The 20,323-nt window shown below is 37.4% G+C and overlaps 1 protein-coding gene across 4 annotated transcripts in view; it reads left to right on the top strand.

The window, feature by feature from the left end:
- The window catches only part of TBC1D5 (TBC1 domain family member 5), a 476,007-nt gene that overhangs the window by 334,575 nt on the left and 121,109 nt on the right, over positions 1-20,323 (top strand). For all 4 annotated transcript variants that reach the window (XM_037061363.1, XM_037061360.1, XM_037061361.1 and 1 more), the window contains one exon: positions 15,587-15,729. In XM_037061363.1, the coding sequence (XP_036917258.1) occupies positions 15,587-15,729 (143 nt within the window). The remainder of the gene's footprint in view (positions 1-15,586; positions 15,730-20,323) is intronic.

The following is a 20,323-nucleotide window of genomic DNA, read 5'->3' as shown; positions in this document are numbered from 1 at the left end:
AATACAGTAATCGATTTTTGTATATTGCCCTTGCATCATCTAAGTCTTTCTAAAGTCACTTGTTACTTTAAGTAGCTTTTTTATAGATTGGGATTGTGTAGAAAATTATGTCATCTGCACTTACTGATAATTTTATTCCTTTCCAATCTATATATGATGGAAATGATCTACTAATATCTTGTTAAGAGCTTTTGAGCTTATTTTCATGTGGATATTGGCCCACCGTTCTCTTGCAGTGTCTTTGTTGGGCTTTCGGTCTTGGTTTTACTTGCCTTGGGTGTTTCCGGTTTTGTATTTTCGACACGAGTTTGTGTAAAACTGCTCTTCTTTTCTGGTGTTTAGTTGTGGGTCAGATTTTTCTGTTTCTTTATATGATTTGCATATTTTTAATGAAATGATGCACATTTTGAGTGTCATGTTGTTGAATTTCTGAACTTTAATTTTCTTTTATGGGAATGTTGAGTTTATTTTTGGCAATCATTAAATTGCCTTTGGATCATCTTGATCTTTTTGATGCTTGTTTTTAGACTTTTTAAAAATGGTCGTTCCGATTTATCCTCTACCCAAGGGCCTCTCTCTTCCTGGTCTGTCTAGTCAGAACATGAATACTTCCCAGCCTCGTAAACCCTTTTTGCACTTTTTATACTTTGCAATAGTAGTTCCTTCTCTGATAGTTTTTCTTTACTGGGTCGGCTGAAAGTTTACCCCCCATGCACACACAATTAATATTCAGCACTAAACTCAAGGCAGCCTCTGTGTACTCTGGAGGTCATTTTCTCTACAGCTTCCTCCTTTAAAGGTAAAATGCCCTGCAGCCTTCCCCTGGCCTCCCGTCTCTGTTTTCTGAACCCAGCAAGACCAATGCATGATGGGTCGCCGTTTCCAGCTCTGTGCTCTCAAAGTGCTTCCAGGCAGAACACTAGACAGCAGAGAATTTCCCTTGTTCTCCCTTATGTCAGGGATTACAGTGCTGCACTGACTGTTTCTAATGTCTGCAAGTTTCATATATTTTTTCCAGTTTTATGTCTGGTTACTCCATCATGGACCAAAAGGCAGATCTATTTTTAAAAAATAAAAAAAGTAAAGCCAACCCTATTTTGGGGAAATCACCCCAATAGCAAAGGAAAGTGAAAGAGTTTGAAAATAAAATCATTTGCATAATGTTCATATCAAGTGAATTTAAAGCAAATAGCATTGACTGAGATAAATGAGAACATTTTATAATGAAGAAGGTTACAGTTCACAATGAAGAGCATTCTTTAATCATTGTACACGCCCCTCCCCCTCGAAAAAGAAAACAATTTATAATGTAAGAGCTGCAGGAAATATAAGAAGAAATACATAGCAATACAGTCGTGGTAAATGACTTGTACCTCTCTCCTCATTGATGGTAAATCAGGCTTCCTCACTATAAAGCAGGGATGTAGGAAACCTATTTACATTTAATAAGTCAGATGTAAGTGATATATATATCAAACTCCTGTCCTATAAACAGAAAATGAAATGAATGTATTTGTAGAATATTCATTTTTAAAGTAGACCCAGAGAAAAACTTTAGTAAATTTCATGTAGTAGAAATGGCACAGGCTGTATATTTTGGCAAAAATACTTGAAATTAATAACAAAAATAGGCACCGACTCACAGTAAAATATTAAACAGAAGATATTAAAATTCTCTTTACTCTTGCACTAAAAGGAAATAAAACTAAAATTGCATAATTTCTAAAAAATAATAATTAAAATAGATTGATCATAGCTTATTGATTTTGACTAAAACAGTTGCAATACTCTTAAAAGTTCTTAGCCTGATGCTTTTATATTGCTAAACAGAAGGGAATAAAAATGTATAATTAGACATTCATTATAAGTAATAAGGAATATAACAGCAAAATAAATCTAAAGACAACAAAAGTAAGGAATTAAGACTAAAACCAGTTATGAATTAATAAAAAAATTACAGAACTAATGCATGTAAGAACTGTTGCTTTTGGGTAAAAACATAAACATTTTTATATAATTTAAAGTTTAACTTAATAACAAAAATAAAAAATATACACTCATAAATTAAAAATAAGTTACAAAAGTTACACATTTCTCACCCTGGCTGGTGTGGCTCAGTGGATTGAGCACAGGCCTGCGAACCACACGATCACGGTTCGATTCCCAGTCAGGGCACATGCCTCGGTTGCAGGCCATTTCCCGGCAGGGGACACATGAGAGGCAACCATACATTGATATTTCTCTCTCTCTCTCTCTCTCTTTCCTTCCCTTCCCCTCTAAGATAAATAAATAAAATCTTTAAAAAAAAAAGTTACACATTTCTCAATGTACAAATTTCCGGTTTTAAAATGAGTAAGTCATGGGCCCTGCCTGGTGAGGCTCAGTGGATTGAATGCTGGCCTGGGAACCAAAGGGTCGCCAGTTCAATTCCCAGTCAGGCTCATGCTTGGTTTGCAGACCAGGCTGCCAGAGGCAACCACACATAGATGTTCCTCTCCCTCTCTTTCTTCCTCCCTTCCCCGCTCTCTAAAAATAAATAAAATCTTTTTAAAATTGTTTCAAAAAATGAATAAGTCATGGGAATGCAGTGTAGCATGGTGATCATAAGTCATAATATTGTATTGTATATTTGAAAATCAGCTAGGAGATCTTGAAAATCTCAGCACAAGAAAAAAGTTTGGTAGCAATGTATGGTGACGGCTACTAACTAGACTTATTGTGGTGATCACTTTGCACTATATACAAGTATTGAATCATTACATTTACATCTGAAATGAATGAATATTATGTCAGTTGTACTTCCCAAATAAATAAATACATTTTTAATCACAAAAATAATTTTAAGGAATATTTAAAATATACCTTTAAAAAATATTTTAAAATACACATTCTTGTGTAGTCCAGTAATGTTCTGTAACAAAAAGGGTCATTAGCCCCACCTACTTTTTAAATGTGTTATGAAAATACCATAATTCTATCAGTTTGGAATAAGCACATAATTTGGCAGACACATTGGTAAAATAAAAGAGAATCTGAAATAGACTCAACACATATAGGAATTAAATATATGATAAAAGTAGAATTTCAGTCCCATAGGAAACCAGTGCATCATTCAATAATATAGTTTTGAGAACCATGTTGTACCAAAACATACCAATTGGATCAGTGATAGTAACAAAGCTAGGTGAAAATGATTTTTATATTATTAGGTGGAGAATTCAAAAACCCATAAACCATGAAGAAAGTATTTGGTAAATTTTACATTACAATAAAATTTTGCCTGGGAAAAGAGACCTCCCTGTACCCTGAAAGAGATGGGAAAAGAGGAATCACTTAGAACTTCCTTGGTCCTTGGTAGCTTTTGGGCACAAGGCTGTATACTCTTATATCCTCTTAAAGTAGTGTTTCTCCAACTTGAGTTCACTGACTTGTCCAAATACAGAGTGCTGGGCCCTGCCCAGAATTCCTGGTTTAGTAGTCATGGGGTGGGTAAGGTTCAAAAACTTGCAGTTTGAACACATTCCCAGATAATGCTGATGCCACTGGTACAGGAACCACACTCTGAAAAAAACATTGTTTTACTGTGTTTCCAAACCTCCCTTATTTTATCCTGAGATCACTCGGTACCACTCTTTGCAGTCAGGGTCCTAAATCGAACTAAAGTGTTGAGGTAACACGAACTAAGCAGTTAGCTTCTTCCCAAGATACATTTAGATGCACAAAGACCTGTACAGAGAAGATCAGTTATCTGCATACATGCATAAAATCAGGTGCATACATGCAGAAAAATGCCTTTAGATTATGAAAGAACATTGGCCACCCTGAGCAAGGTGGATTCCGAGGAGGGGATCTAGAGTAGGAAAGGAAGCTATTTCTCATTGTATGTCCTGTTCAACTACAAAATTATTTTTTTGCCACTTGCAAAAAAATTACAAAACAATAACCCCACATAGTTTTATTTTAATTCACAGGAAATAAAAGAATTTAGGAGGTGAGAAAGATGGTGGGACAGGAGACATTAGTCAGAGAACAGCTATCAGACTTTGAAATCCAGGATGTGTAGCTTCTCGGCACCCCCAGCCAGCCACAGTAACTGCTAGCTGATGTGGAAAGTGAATGAGTGTTGTTGATGAAAACAAATTGCAAATGTTTTATGTGATGTTTTTGTGCTTCATATTTGAGTTGGTTTATGAGCAGGTTAATTTATGAACGTCAGGTATTATATACCATCAGGCCCTCAGTAAGCTAAACTTCACTGAGTTTCTGTCCTCTCTTTTAGCCCCATTTACCATTGTAGACCTCATAAGTCTTGCTAAAATCAGCTGACCAAAAGTGGCAATTAATTTTTCTTTGTAAGTTCTTAGTTCTTTATAGTTCCCTTAATGAGTCTCCTTGAAAGGAAGCTCTCTAAATCTTGTAGGGTCCTGTAGCTGTAATTACCACTGGATTGTAACTGGGGTACTCATGAAATAGCAGATCACGATTCATCAAAGTAGGTTCTTCAGAAAGCTCCATTTCTTCTACTCGAAAACTCAGTTATCACACAGATGACAGCAATAGGAGTTATTGTGCATTCGGAGTCTTATGTCTCGGTCATTAATGTGGAGAGGTGATTTTTAATATAAATCTGAATTAGGTATGCTTTAGGAATTAAAGAGGAGAATAAAAGAACTGAAAGGGCATGGAGCGAGGAGTTAAATTATTATGGTATAAATCAATAGTCTGCTTTTGAGTGAGGATTGCTCAGGCTATGCCGTGAGCCTCTGTTGCGACACCCGTAACATGCAGGTGCCTGCCCTGGCGTTTTGGATCCATGGTATTACGTTTGGGGTGTGAGGAGAGAAATCACCCATCTCTGAAACATGCAGGAGTTTCTTCTCAGGAGATCCCAACCCATATATTCCACAGACCACTTGAAGAGATACTGCTTTTACAGAGTTATTTTCAGATATATATTTGATAACACCTCTAGAAATCAAAAAGTGATATAAAATCATGGAATTTGCCATTATCAGAAATCATGTGCCTTTATTTTGAAACATTGAGTGGCAATCTTCTTTGCATGAGAAACCACATTTTCCTTGCTTAGTGTCTATTTGTCCTCATTTAAAAATTTACACACACACTCACAGTTGATTATAAAGTGACTTGGGCACTGAACATCAGCTAGGGAGCTCGGAGCAAAGTGGAGCAGCCAGCCTGCCCTTCAACCTTTTTGTTTCCATTTTGCTTCCACTACTTCATGAAAGGCAATTTGTGACAGTGGAGTTGAACTTCTGAAATTCTCACCAGACCCGTATACCCAGTGAATGAGTGCGGTGGTGTTGGCTGCCCTTCGCTCTCACTGGCTGCTGCAGGGCTTGCTTTTTCCCCTTTGCGTCTGTGCGTGCCCCCTTGTAAGTCATCTAGGCCCCATGCAGATACAGTCAGCTCTTCATTTATCTGCATTGATGGAGAGCACCTAGGAGACATAGAGGGTGGGGCAAAGGTGGGTTTATAGTTGTGAGTGTGCACAACAGTTTATTCTTGTATTTTTAGTTTTTAATTATTGTATTATTTTCCATACAAACACCGTAAACCGACTTCTGGCCTATCCTGTATAATTCTTAATGGTAGCTAATCCAGAAACAATTAATTCTTGCCTTTGAAATGTATTTAGTAATATTTTAAATTGTTTTTACCTTCCTAATTATATTTTGCTAATGTTGCCACTAGCTTGCATTCCCTGAACAAGCCCTCTTTGACTGGGGACTTAATGCAGAGGGGCACTGAGAAATGCAGGGACTGTGGGAACCTAGGTTGATAGAACTTTCATTGAGTTAAAATTTTCCTTTGAATTATAATTTCCATGTTAATGATTGGAAGTGGGCAGCATATCGTTCAGTCTAGGGCCTAGCACAATACCTGCTGCACAGTTGAAATTCAAGGTGGCCCAGCTGCCCCAGACTCTGGGGAAGAGTCTGAGGAAGCCTTCTCTCCCTCCCCGATGTGTATGTTTCTTCTTTTTATTGGATCATTTTGTACAGTAGTGCTTTCCTGGAAGAAAACAAAGCACATGTAGAAGATAATAGAGACAGACTACTAAGAGGTGCTTGACTGGGTGTGCTTTGTGTCCTGGTCACTTGGTGTTTAGTGGCCATTGGTCCAATGACCAGACATGTTGAATAAGCTCATTTGAGGACCCACCCCAAGGACTGAGCTGAGGAGATGTGAAGGGAAACCAGAATGTCCTGTGTAGTGATTCTCATACTGTGGCTTACAGCTCAGCAACGTCAGCGACTCCAGGGAACCAATTCAAGGCGCAGGTTATTAGGCCCCATCTCAGGATCAGATCAGAAAACTTTGTGAATGGGTTCTAGTAATCTGTGTGGGGTTTTTTAATTATTTAATTCTTGTTCAAGTACAGTTTTCTGTCTTGTATTCCCAGCCCTGCCCCACCCAGTGCTCCCTACCTCCCTCCCATTTCCTCGCCCTCCCTTAATTATTGTCCATGTGTCCTTCATACTTGTTCATGTGAGTCCTTCCCCTTTTCCCCTGTGATTCTCTCCCCTCTCCCCTCTGGTCCCTGTCAGCACGTTCTGTATTTCAGTGTCTTTGGTCATATTCTGCTTGCTTGTTTGTTTTGTTGTTTAGATTCCTGTTAACAGTGATATCATATGGTATTTGTCTTTCACCACCTCGCTTATTTCGCTCGGTATAATGCTTTCCAGTTCCATCCATGAGCTCCTCCAAAGGGTAGGAGCTCCTTCTTCCTTTCTGCAGCATAGAATTCCATTGTGTAAATGTACCATAGTTTTTTTGATCCAGTCATTGACCAATGGGCATCTAGGTTGCTTCCAACTCTTGGCTACTGTAAATTGTGCTGCTATGAACATCGGGGTGCATAGGTTCTTTTGGATTGGTGCTTCAGGGTTCTTAGGATATACTCCTAACAGTGGAATTCCTGGGTCAAAAGGCACGTCCATTTTTAGTTTTCTTAGAAAATTCCATACTAGTAATCTGTGTTTTTAATAAGCCCTCTAGGCAAGTTTGAGACCATTACTTTAAATAGAAGTGTTATCTAATAATTTAAGCATTTTCTCTCCTGGAAGTAACATATTACATGAAGGCACAATGGGTTTTAGGAGCCCTGACGGCTGCCACCAAAATGGGCAGGAAACAGGGACCTGTCACCTACTCCAGTACTTCTCGAATTTCATATACATACAGATCACCCAGAGGGCTTGTTAAAATGAAGATTCTGATCCAGTAGGACTGTGCTGGGGGCCTGGGAGTGTGCATTTCTAAGTGTGCACCACCAGGCTCCCAGTTGGTGGTGCTGGTCCTTGGATCACACTTTGAGTCGTCAGGTTCCAGGAGACGACAGGCCCCAGCCGAGGAGTGTCTGAAGCAGGGACAAGCAGGGGGACAGAGGTCAGGATATGAAGGGGATGGTCCAAGAGGGGTGAGGAGGCCTTGGTCAGTTTCTGCACAGGTGTGATCACTACATGTGTCCAGAATCCCTGCAGAGATGAGGGGGGCCCAGGGAAATGTCTGATGAGCAGCCAGGAAACCTGGGAGAAATCAAGGATGTAGTCTCAAGATCAAGAAGACTCCTGGCTAAGAAGAGCTGACCTGGGGAGGAGGATTCATATTAATGTGATAACATTTGTTAACTCCTTACTCAGTGCCAAGTAACCCCACAGAACTTGTAATCTGCTGGAGAAGGGGAAGAATAAGCTCTCAGTAGCTAACCCTTACTTGGGATTTGTTTTAAGTCCCTTTATCTCTGGCAAATGTAATTGGGGAGCAGTGACAGTAATAGACATGGAACCTCCAAACATTAGACCTGGGTGAAACGCTTGTCCTACCCTCCGAGTTGCCTGGAAGAGTCAGGGTGCCTCGTCCGATGGGGAGAAAGAGAAGAAAGAAAGGGCCAATGGGAAACCAACCCCGCAGGGTGTTTACAACTGTGAGTGAGTGGTAAGAGGTCAAGGGGAATCAAGCTGTACTGCTACCTTTTAGAAATGGATTCAACCTGACTCTTAATACGACCAGCCTACCTATTTCTGGTCTTAACCTCCATCCTAAATCGCGTGGATTCTGGTATTTCTCAGCTTAGTGTTTTACTTTATGTCAGCTCTCCCAACAATGTATATAAATGCATTGGGAGATTTATGCAGAGGAAGTTGAAAAGTGTTATTCATTAACATTAAGATCCCATTGGTATTTGAATTTTGTTTTGTTTTTTAATGAGTTTCAGATTAGGGAGGATAGGAGCAATTATTTTTAGCAATTCTCTGTATGCTTTTAGAAAACTTATTTGATCATAATTCCCTTTCCTGAAGGTAAAATGACAGAACAAAGCCTATTTACAGACTTTCTAGAAGTAAAAATTTTCTGTGGTCTGAATAAAAACTAGTATTCTCAGAGCCTAAAATTAATTTTTTTCCAACATGACCACCAACTGGACATTAATTTTTCATGCTCTTATTCATAGTCAGTAGTGACTTCTGAGTAATTTTTTCAAGGAGATAAAATATCTCCTTTACCAGGAGATACTGGTAGCTCACTTGTACTAGAGCCCAAGAGTTAGTGTAGAGAGATTGCCTCTTAGGAATATCTACCCCCATGTCCTCTCAGGTTGGGGCTAAGGTTGCGACTGTCCCCTGGAGTCTCAAAGAGAGCACGTCCCATTCATACACTAAATCTATATTGAAGTATTAACCACCTTTCACTAGCTTTGTTTGAATTTGTTGGTAAATCACACATCCTGATATTACTCAGTCCTTGAAATATCATACTTCTAAATCTAAATGGCAGGTATAACTCTAAAAGAGGTCATGTGAGTGCATGTGTGAAAATGATCAGTCATTTTACAGCCTCAAAACATAGGACCGTTGGCCTGGCCGAGGTGGCTCAGTTCGTTGTAGTGTCATCCTGTAAACCAAAGGTCAAATTCGATTTCTGGTCAGGGCACGTGCCGGGATTGGCTGTTCGGTCCCCAGTCCAGGCGTTTGCTAGGGGCAGACAGTCGATGTTTCTCTCTCACACCAATGTTTCTCTCCCTCTCCCTCCCTCCCTTCCTCCCTCTCTAAGGTCAATAAGCATGTCCTCCCATAAGGATTAAAAAAAACAAAAACACACGTAACCATCATGTGTTTTTGTGCTCAACTGTCTGTGCTCAATGTTCTCACAAGCATCTTAATATACCTGTGGAAAAACATAGATACACAAGGCCTTGCGTTCCATTTGGGCTGTTTTTGCAATGGGCATAATATAGTTGTTCTGATTTTTAAAAAACAAAACCAAAACCAGCTTCAAACACATTCCAGAGAGTATAAATTAGTAGGAATGGGTGGTAATTATTAGGAACTTATTTTTGGAATACAAAGCCTTCCTTAATAAAGAGCTATGTACTGCCCTCAGAAAGGAATATAGAATTTTTCCCGAAGTCAAAAATACACTTTTAACAGTTTATGTACATATCCTGTGGGGGTCAAATTAGGTTTAATGTGTATTTCCAGAAAACCAAATGCAACCTGAGTTGAATCCATGGATTGCAAGGAGAACATAGAAAACAAATGTGAGTCCTTTAAAGATAAAAATTAATTCAAAGTTTCAGTTCCTTCTGTTTTTAAAGCAGAGTTTGTTGGGCTTGAAACTCTCCAAGCTTTTCTGTAGTACGTGCAGAGCCCAAATATTTTTAAGAGGACTGAGTTGAAATAGTGGACTACATTTTTAAAAAATTGGTAAACAGGCTAAACATCTTCCTATAATGTATTTTACAGAGCCATTAGAAGAACAATAAATTTGAAATCAGAAAAAATGATTTATTTTGGTTTTCTTTTGTAGCTTTGCTCTCCAAAAAGTTAGAATTAAAGATGGAAATGCCTTGTTATCCTAATTATAATAACTGCAGTATTTGCTTCTCATTTTAAGACTGTTTTCACAGAGTTGGTATAAAGGAAAATCTAGGATAAATTAATTCTTAAAAAACTCAGTACAAAAGAAATCAAAATAAAAAGAGCCTTAACTGAGTTAAGAAGACTGCAATCACAGAGACAAACATTTAGATTTGCCTTTGGTTTTCTCTGGTACTAATACAAAATCTGGATTCTTTGTTTAGTCCCTACCAGGCATGGATTATTTCAAAATTGTTAACTTTTGAAACTTAATGTAGACTGGTTGCAGCCATTGTAGAAAACAGTATGGCACTTCCTCAAAAAATTAAAAATGGAACTGCCTTTTGACTAAATAATCCCACTTCTGAGAATATATTTTAAGAAACCCGAAACAGCCCTGGCTGGTGTAGCTCAGTGGATTGAGCGCGGGCCTGCGAACCACACGATCACGGTTCGATTCCCAGTCAGGGCACATGCCTGGGTTGCAGGCCACTTCCCAGCAGGGAACTCACGAGAAGCAACCATACATTGATGTTTCTCTCCTTCTCTCCTTCCCTTCCTCTCTAAAGATAAATAAATAAAATCTTTAAAAAAAAAAGAAACCCAAAACATTAATTCAAAAGAATGCATGCCTCCCGTGTTCATTGCAGTGTTATTTACAATTGCCAAGATCTGGAAACAGCCCAAGTGCCTATCAAGTGGATGANTGTTTCTCTCCTTCTCTCCTTCCCTTCCTCTCTAAAGATAAATAAATAAAATCTTTAAAAAAAAAGAAACCCAAAACATTAATTCAAAAGAATGCATGCCTCCCGTGTTCATTGCAGTGTTATTTACAATTGCCAAGATCTGGAAACAGCCCAAGTGCCTATCAAGTGGATGAGTGAATAAAAAAGCAGCGGCACATTTACACGATGTAATACTACTGGGCCGTAAAAAAGAAGGAAATGTTACCTTTTGCAACACCATGGATGGACCTGGAGATTATTATGCTAAGTGAGATGAGCCAGTCGGAAAAAGACAAGTACCATATAATTTCACTTATAGGTAGAATCCAATGAACAAAGGAAACTGACAAAACAGAATCAGAGGCATAGATACATGGAACAGAGTCACAGCTGTCAGAGGGGAGGGAGTTTAGGGAGCTGGATGAAAGAAGGGCAAAGGTGGATAAATCCAGCTGGAAAGAGACTTGACTTTGGCTGACGGGTGTGTGATGTAATGTGCAGGTGATGTTTTGTTGAGTCATACACTTGAAACTTGTGTGGTTTTGTGAACCAATGTCACCCCAATAAGTTCAATTAAAAAGTATAAATGCACAGAAAGCAAAAGAAAAAGTCAGTATCATTAAGCAAAAATCTAACATTGCTCTTTTGTGTTCCAATGTGCTTACCCAGTGTTACCATTTCATGAACACAGATCACACAAGATGCCCTTAAAATGCTTGTTAAATGAAACTAAATACATGTTTACTACTTTACTTGTTTGTCCTAAGGTGGTGATATCTGTATCTCACTGAGAGGTCACTAAAGGAAGAGGAAAAGGAGACGTAGCACGAAAGTTTTGCAGCTGTAATATCACTGCAGCCACATCGGACTAAGGCTGTGTTTGTTTAAACCTCGGGTGAAATGGTCATTTTTATAAACTGATTGATAAGAAGTGGATTTCTCTCGGTGTTTCCATGGGTCATTCGCCAGCAGTGGTATCACCAGGAGTTTCTGATCCCCTGGGGAGAGTGGCTTAATTACATAGAAATTTAAAATTGGGAATAGTGGTGTAAGTGCACAGATAGAAATGGTCCTGTCTTTGCATAGCTTATAATTAAATTTAATCCCTCAGATGGTCCTTTTTGTTTGTGGAGATTTTAATTACTATGTAGATCTGGTAAATTATGAATTATTGGCTGCATGTGTGTATCTGTGGAGTCATTTTTGAATTATTGTATTACCACAAATGGTAAGATGTGTATGTTAACAAGCATTCCAATCTGCAGGTGTAACATACATAAAGCAAGATTAATAGTATCAAGCAATTAAACGGAAGCAATCTTTATGGGGAAAAGAAAGGTTTAATTCTACCCTTAAGTGTAACTTAAACCCTCACTAAATATTTTTAAGTGCAATAAAAGCATGTTAATTTTAGGAGTGACTTCCTTATAAGACCTCATTTCTTGGAGTAAGTTTTCCTTTCTAAGAATAGAAAAGCTTGCTGAAATAATTTCTATTGATAACTCATTCTATAAAGAACTGAAGTTTTCCATTTAAGCCCAATGAAGAAAGCCCAAAATAGCACAGGAAATTTTGTGTGTGGTGAATATATGTATGAACTAAATCCAATTGGGATAAAAATGATCGAATTATTCATAGGGTCATTGTTGGTCCCAAAGCATTCCATTAGTTATATGATACTCCTTAAATATTTTGAGAATTTCTCCTTAATTTGCCTATAACTGAATATAAAATAGAGGAAACTGTATTTTGCTTTAATTTAATATACTTGTATGTACATCTTACAAATAGTCTTATATAAAAAATGCTAAGTATCTAATAATATTTTCATATGTGTTTCTGGATTTTTTCCCACTTACAGAATTATATTTATGCCTCCACTCACAAGATCACTGCCTGTATTTCCAATTTAGCTATACCTTTGCTTCTTGGTAGTGTGACAGCTGGCTTCCCAGTGAATTTAACAAGACCTTGGTAAATACATAGAGCACTTAGCAAAATGTACAGAGCTCTTCACAAAGAACATTTTGGATCTTTCTCTCTCTCTCTCTCTCTCTCTCTCTCTCCCCCTCCACATACACTCAACACACACACACACACACACACACACACACACACACACACACAGAATTTGGTCCTCGCCCTGGAATTATTTAGCAGTGTATTTGGCAAGGTGAAACTTCCAAAATAAAGCCATGTGAAACATTTATAAAAGCACATTATAGACTACACATTAAAGATACATGTACTAAAGACTTACATTCTGTGTAGTTTGGAGCGTATGTTTTATCCAGTGTAGATCCTAGGTGTTTTCAGTTCCCCTCCTGACAGCGCTGTGGTAGAGAATGCTGTGTGTGCATCTGTGGGGTCATTTCTGAAGCTAAGCTAACACAACCCGAAATCAGCAGGCAGCTTGCAAGAAGACAAGTTTGAGCAATAACTGGGCATTTTGTTATAAAAATAATCGGAATGTAAATTCTGATTAAATAGGCTATTTTGGGGGGTTGTTGTTTTGCTTTGTATTTGGTTTGTGTTTCTGCTTGTTCTTGATGCACTGGGTGTGATGAGACCAAGGATGTGATTGTCTCCAAGAAATGGAGAGAAATTTGAGCTTTGAGGAATGGGGAAAAGGATAGTAATGCATTTTCATCTATCTGTGATACATTTTAACTGCATCTCTTTTTTTTGCTAAATGATGTCTATGACAGCACAATGTCAGCTGGTTTCAATAGGAGATAGCAGGAAAAACACAGAAAAAATTCCCCTACGAATAAGAAGAAAGCTAAGTGAAAGCAATGCCTTTCAAGAAACCGCAGTGGTAGTTACCGAATGGGTTTATTCAAACAAGGAAAGCATTAAAATATTCTTCAAGAACCAAAGCAGCAAGTTCAGGGCACTGCTCTGTTTTATAGGTGCGATGCTGAAATTTTGTCCTCATGTCTATATTTGAACCAGAAGGAATCAGTTAAGTGTCAGAGTTTTTAATTTTGAAACAGCCAAAATTTACCTCTTCATTAACCAATATAATTATTTTACTTAAAGATACTTATTTAAGACATTTAAAGTGTACATCGTAATGATCTGATGCATGTGCAGCTTGAAAGAAAGGACTCCCCATTAGGTTACGAAGACATCTGTCACCTCACAGATTCATTTATATATTTTTGGTGAGAACATTTAAGTTTTACTCTCAGCAAATTTCAACTCTCCACTACAGTGTTATTAACTATAGTCACCATGTTATACATTAGCTCCTCATCAGTTTAATAAATTGATGAGTCTTTCTTCCAGTCATCTCAACTGTGAATAATCACTTTCTAAATGTTTAGTCATTTAATAATGCAGATATAGTTACCAGTTTCAAGATCCTTTAAACAGGTGCCCCAAATGGTTTAACCAGCTACTGTTTGCTTTGTGCATTCCTCTGGGTCCCCTGATACCTTTTGAAATACCAGCTAATTCTTTATAATTAAGAGGAGCACCTATTTAATTTAGAAATATTTTTGTACTTCTTAAACAGTAAATATTAGCTTTAAAACTTGAAAGAATTAGAAGTGTGTAGAGAATAATGTTTTCTTCCTGAGCTGCAAAAATACAGGCACGTTAGAGGAAAAAGTATATTTTATTTCTCATATTAGCTGTGGAGTAAAAATTGAAAATAGATAAAAATTATGAACAGGCTGTAACATTTTTTAAAAGATAAATGTTACTTAGGCATTAAATTTTTTTCCTGAAAAAACTGAGTAACATATTTTAAGATGTAGTTGAAAAAGTGATTTAATTTTTTGTTAATTTGATGATATGAATAAAAGAACTTATGTGATCATACAGTTCCTAATAATCCAATACGTGTATGTGATTAATGCCCTATATTATCCCAGCTATGATTCCTCCTTCCATGTAATAATTCCTAAAGAAAGTATTTGAAATTTTTTGGCCTCACTTTAACCCCACAGATGGTTATATTTGGTTTCAAATTTTGCAAAATAATAACATCTATTGATCGACTTTAAACAATTTTCTCTATTCTGTACTATTCAGGGGTACTAGAAATTTGGAATTTTTCTTTCTTTGCTATGCACCAGGATCACATAGAATTCTAGACGAAGGTTCTAGAGAAAGGCGGTGTAAGGACATTACAACCATGTTATATAAAATGAGAGTTAATGGATAAAAAATATGGTAGTGAATTATTTTCATTTTCTTATAAAAATTAGATATGAATAGCTTAGTCATCATTTATTGAAAGTCTGAAATGTTACTGTTTATGATATATAATTATGTATAGACCTCATTCAGTATTCTTACTAGCTGCTTATACATACTTACCCATTTTCCTGGCCATAGCAGTGACTGTTTTGAAAAACACGCCTAGAAAGACAGCCTCACTGATGAGGTGTACCTATTCTAAAGTGCAGAATTAAGTATCACTTTATGCTTCATTTGAAATAACTGTCTGTGCTTGACCAAAAAAATAGATACCTACTTTTTTTCTCCACATTTAATTTTAAAATGAATGTCTTTAAAATAGGATGAAATTTTCTGTTTGGCTATAGCAATTTGTCATATAACCATTTGCAAAAGTCTAGTTTAAATAAAAATCAGTAATCATGAAATTTTGGGAAATCACAATTTTTAACTCAATCTTACTTATGACATGATACGTCTATTTTTCTCTTTGCCTTTTTGATGTGATTTATATTAAAAATGAAAGCTTTCTACCATTTTCAAGTATTGTACTTTTGTTTTATTCAGGTAGGAATAAAATCTGATGACTGTGGCCTAGTTATAAAATTACAAAATTCGTTTGAAAGCTTAAAACTTGGGTTTTACTTTATTGTATTCTTGATGTATAATACTTGCTCATTGTGACCAGTTAAAAAATATAATTTTTTCACAGTTAGAGGAGAAAATGATTTCTCTTTATATTACTCTCAAATGTACAATTTCCTGAATTTTGGGTTGGTTTCTCTCCAGACGGTGGATACGGCTGCTGTTTGGGCGAGAGCTCCCTCTACAGGATCTGCTGGTGGTCTGGGACGCCCTGTTTGCAGATGGCCTCAGCCTGGGCTTAGTCGATTATATCTTCATAGCCATGTTGCTCTACATCCGAGATGCTTGTGAGTATTCATGACCTTGCCTACATTCAAGTAGGTGATCCTGATTTTAAAAAGTATGTTTTGTCTTTTAAATATATTTTATCTTTTATTCTGAATTACCATACCTGCATTCTATAGTAGGCAATATATTGAAGTTTCAACAGTACATACTAAATATTTTTTGTTAGTTAACTATGCACATATTGGGAGATGTGAGTGATTTTATCCTGAGAGAACGGGAATATTCTTCAGAACCATTTTTCTGAAGACTTTACTCCTGCTTTAATCTCATTACACACATTTGTGAAATGTACATATAAAAAGCTAGTCTTTCAGACATGTATAGAGCTCCACCTCCTGACAGGTAGGTAACATTCAAGGATATTTATCGAGAGATCAGAGCTGTTTTCTTACGGTATCAACAACTTGCCGGTAAAAAATAAATACGACATTTAAAAATATTTTAACTCTGCAGTTACATTTTAGCCAATTGTATTTCTCAATAGAGTGCCAAGTGGGAGCTGCACTGCGCCGCCTCCACCCTCCCGTGGTTGGGAAAGCAGGGCCTGCGCCCTTTGAACACTCAGAGTCCTCAGCTTGAGGAAAATTCCAGAGCATGGTTTAAATATCAAAATACCTCAAATTGTTTTTCTTCTCAGAAAAATAATCACAGTTCACAAAACAAGATTTGGAAGCTAAAATATAAATAGGAAATACTGCATAAAGAGATGATGAAATAGAAAATAAAAATCTATCATAAGTGCAGGACTTCATAAGAAGGATACAAACTGTTTGAAGTCATTCATAATCTTGACTGTTAAATTGCTCTGTGGTTCTCTTTTATTTATTCATTGAACACCATTTGTACCAGATGCTCTCGTTATGCCTCTGGTAACACTAATAATTCTTTAAAATTTTAGATTATACTTTTTTAATTTCCCCAAAATGACTTGAGTGAATAAATGACAGGAGTACCACATTTTACCCCCCAAAAATATTTTTTCTGTGCCTTGAAGGTCAAATACTTCGGGTTTTGACAGACAAAGTGAAAATGTCCTTTTTTCTGAGTCAGAGCTAATCATATAAAGACATGGAAATCATAAGAGGAAACAGCTGGAAAGTAGAGAATGATGTTTGGAGAGATTTGATGAGTACTAGGTTTTAGGATATTCAGTACAAGTGTCTCATTTTAAAGTTGTCTGGCTTTTTTAATATAAGCAATAAAAAAACAAAGGAATGGGAAACTTCTTTGCCTTAGATAACACAGGATGGGACAAAAGTAGGTTTACAGTGGTTCATATGGGAAATAATACAATGATTAATAAATAATAATATAAGAATAAACTCTGTTTTGTGTACTCACAACTTAAACCTACTTTTGCCCCACCCTGTATTTGCACAAAATGTTTCATAGTAAAGAGCTATTAAAATGTATTCTGATTTTCTATAGTCTTAAATAAGTATTTGCTGTTTTCTTAACTTCTGTGTATCACAAATACATTTTTAATTTAATTATCCTGTCTCCTATGCTAAGATCTACTTTTTAAAATTCATTTCATGAAACAGGTAAATTTTGGGCAGCTGAAACTCTTATACATTTTTTTAAATCTTTCCACTGGTAATGTTAACAAACATATGGGCACATGTGGAAAAATGCTAGAATAAGGAAGTTGTTTATTCATTTCAGTATTTAATTCAACTTATTTTTATTTGCTTGGTTAAATCCATAGCAGTGCCTAAAAGCTTCTAAAATAGAGTGACTACTTATTACATATTTAAGGGGCACTGCCCCTGTCCTCAAGAAGCTTTATCAACTTGCAGGAAAGGCTAATATCATTAATTTCAAACTAATACATCCAGTGCTGGGGTGGAGGTGTGGACAGGCACCTAGAGAGTATGTAGGAGAGGAGCTGAGCGCCCCGATGGACCAGGTATAAGGGATTAGAGAAAACGGCGTAGCTCTACAAGCAATTTGGCATTCAGTTTCTACAAGCAAAGGGAAAGAGAGACTAACAGGTTATGAGACTGAAGAAGTAAACAGGAATGGGATTGTGATATTGTGTAATATCACTGTTAAGTTAGTGTTCAGTGTTAACACCAGAGAAGGAAGAGTTTGTATTGTGACCTCATAAAACATTGTTGTCTGAGCCAAGGGAGGTGATGTGGGGGTCAGGAGTGAGGAGAAACAGTAAGATACGGCTCAAAAAGTACGTTCAGTTTGGTCCTGTAGAGAGACAGTTACCTGATACCTTTGCCTATAAGATTAGTCAGTACCACTAAAAGTAGCATATATTTATCTCCATCTTCCTCCTTATTGTGCATATCCATCCCATCTTCTCAACTAGATTACAAGATCCTTAGGATCAGCACCACCTGCTACAATTTCCCCCTATCCCTTAAAGAAGTTTTTCATGTGCTTAGGTAGTATTCAGGGTGATCTCAGACAGGAGAGTACCCCAGACACCTCAGGGGCATGAATTCAGATGCAGTGATTGCTGAGAGAAGAGGTGCCCCAAAGCTTTGAGAATACCAAGCAAATAATGATTTTTAATACACTTTTCAGCATGGCCTCTTAAAAGAAAGCATTGTCTGCTTTTTAAGTAAAATATCTAAAATTTTTCACATCTTTATTATCAATTTGAATTTTTATTTCATTTTTGACTAGTATCCAAGAAAATCATTTTGTCTCATTTACAGTGTGACGTACCCTTTCCTTGTCTTGTAAAGTATATTAATAGGTAAGACACTATATTCAAATCCGTTTTGTAGCAGATTTTTCTAACCAGAAAGTAACTCAAATGTGTATTGTTTCTTAATTTACCATCTCCCTGAACACTTCGAAAATGGAAAAGTTTCCTTCTGGGCACTGCAACCCACTTCCTGCCTTGTCGTATTTCAGCCAATGTAAACATGTAACAGACTGTGACTTTCCTCCATCTCCCGTAGGGGTCCCCGCAGTCACTTTTAGCCTGTCCTGGTGTGGCAGTTGTGTCCTCTTCGTGGTTTAAAACACTGTTCCTGCTTATTTCTCATCTCCATGTACTCTTCAGCCACTGCCTGTCTGCCAGTGTTTCCATCTGTCCTACCCCAGAAGTTCTGTTTCTCCGTTTTCTCGTTAAGAGCATATTCAGCATCATACTGATGTCAAAATGCAGTTAATTTCACTACAGACTGAATTTGCTGGCCTTTTCTGGAAAAGCTTTACCCAAACCGAGGGACTAGAAACAAAGACTCAAATCATATGATAATGTGTCAGGGTATTCATCAAAGCACGAATCGGTGGGCTGATTTTGAAGGAATGTTTCAGCCCTTCCAGACAGCCAACTCTTGTCCCTCACAGACCTTAGTACTGACAGTTATTTTTATGACCATCTCAGGTATGGATAGTAATCTGCCCTTTGAGTTTCAAATAACATTTATACTACTTTATACTTCAGTGCAAAAGTTGTTTAAAATTTCACTAACACAGGCTGATAAAGCACATTGTCTTTTTCTGATGTTAAATTTTTCTAAATAGACTTTATTTTTAAAGAATGTTCAGGTTCTCAGCAAAAAGCACAGGGTTCCCTTACACCCTCCCCCCACATGCACACAGCCAGCCCCATCAACGCGCCTCACCACAGTATTACATACATTACAGTCAGTGAGCCCACCCTGACGTATGGTAACTACCTGAGGTCCAAAGTTTACATGGTGGCTCACTCTTGGTGGTGGATGTTCTGTGGGTGTGGACAAATGTGTAATGACATGCACCCATCATTATAGTATCATCCAGAGCAGCTTCCCGTCCTAAAAGTCCTCTGTGCTTTGTCTCCATCCAACACTTCCTCCCTCTAACCCATGGCAAGCATTGATATTTTTATGGTCTCCATAGTTTTCCTTTTTCCAGAATTTCATATAGTTGAAATCATACAGTTAAATTCTTTAATTTAGTAATATTCATTTAAGTTTTCTTCATGTTTTTCCATGGTTTCTTAGCTCATTTCTTTTTAGTGCTGAATAATATTCCATTGGATATTTCACAGTTTATCCACTCACCCTCTAAAGGACATCTTGGTTGCTTCTAAGTTTTGGCAACTATGAATAAATCTGCTATAAATGTCAGTGTGCAGTTTTTTCGTGTGGATATAAGTTTTCATTTCAGTTGAGTAAATATCAAGGAGCACAATTGCTGGCTTATATGGTAAATGTCAGGGGCTCAGCTCAGCTGGGTGGGAGAGAGAGAGACAGCTGAGCTGCTAGGTATCAGAGTAGCCAATCAAAGCAACAAGTCAAAAATGAAAGTGTTAAGCTTTTAGTCACTTACTGAAGAGTCTAAAAATGGAAAAAATGCCAACACCCTCTATCCCATTTCACCCATGGAATATCACTGAGTTGGTCTGAGGCCTCGATTGCAGCTCCCGTCAGAGACCACAGTGCACTGACTGTGCACCAGCCAGTAGAGAGAGGACAGTTGTCCTCTGAAAGGCCTATCAAGTAAAACCTTTTGTATTAGTCAGGGTTCTCCAGAGAAATGAACCAGTAGAATATATACATGAAGAGATTTATTACAGGAGTTGGCTGCATGACTGTGGAGACCTAAAGGCCCTAAAGTAGGCCATCTGCAAACTGAAGA

This window comes from Sturnira hondurensis, unplaced genomic scaffold, assembly GCF_014824575.4.
Source record: "Sturnira hondurensis isolate 20B ecotype Veracruz unplaced genomic scaffold, ASM1482457v3 Scaffold0013299, whole genome shotgun sequence".
NCBI classification, from domain to species: domain Eukaryota; kingdom Metazoa; phylum Chordata; class Mammalia; order Chiroptera; family Phyllostomidae; genus Sturnira; species Sturnira hondurensis.
Note: the sequence above shows the minus strand (reverse complement) of the source record. Positions and strands in the feature narration are given on the sequence as shown.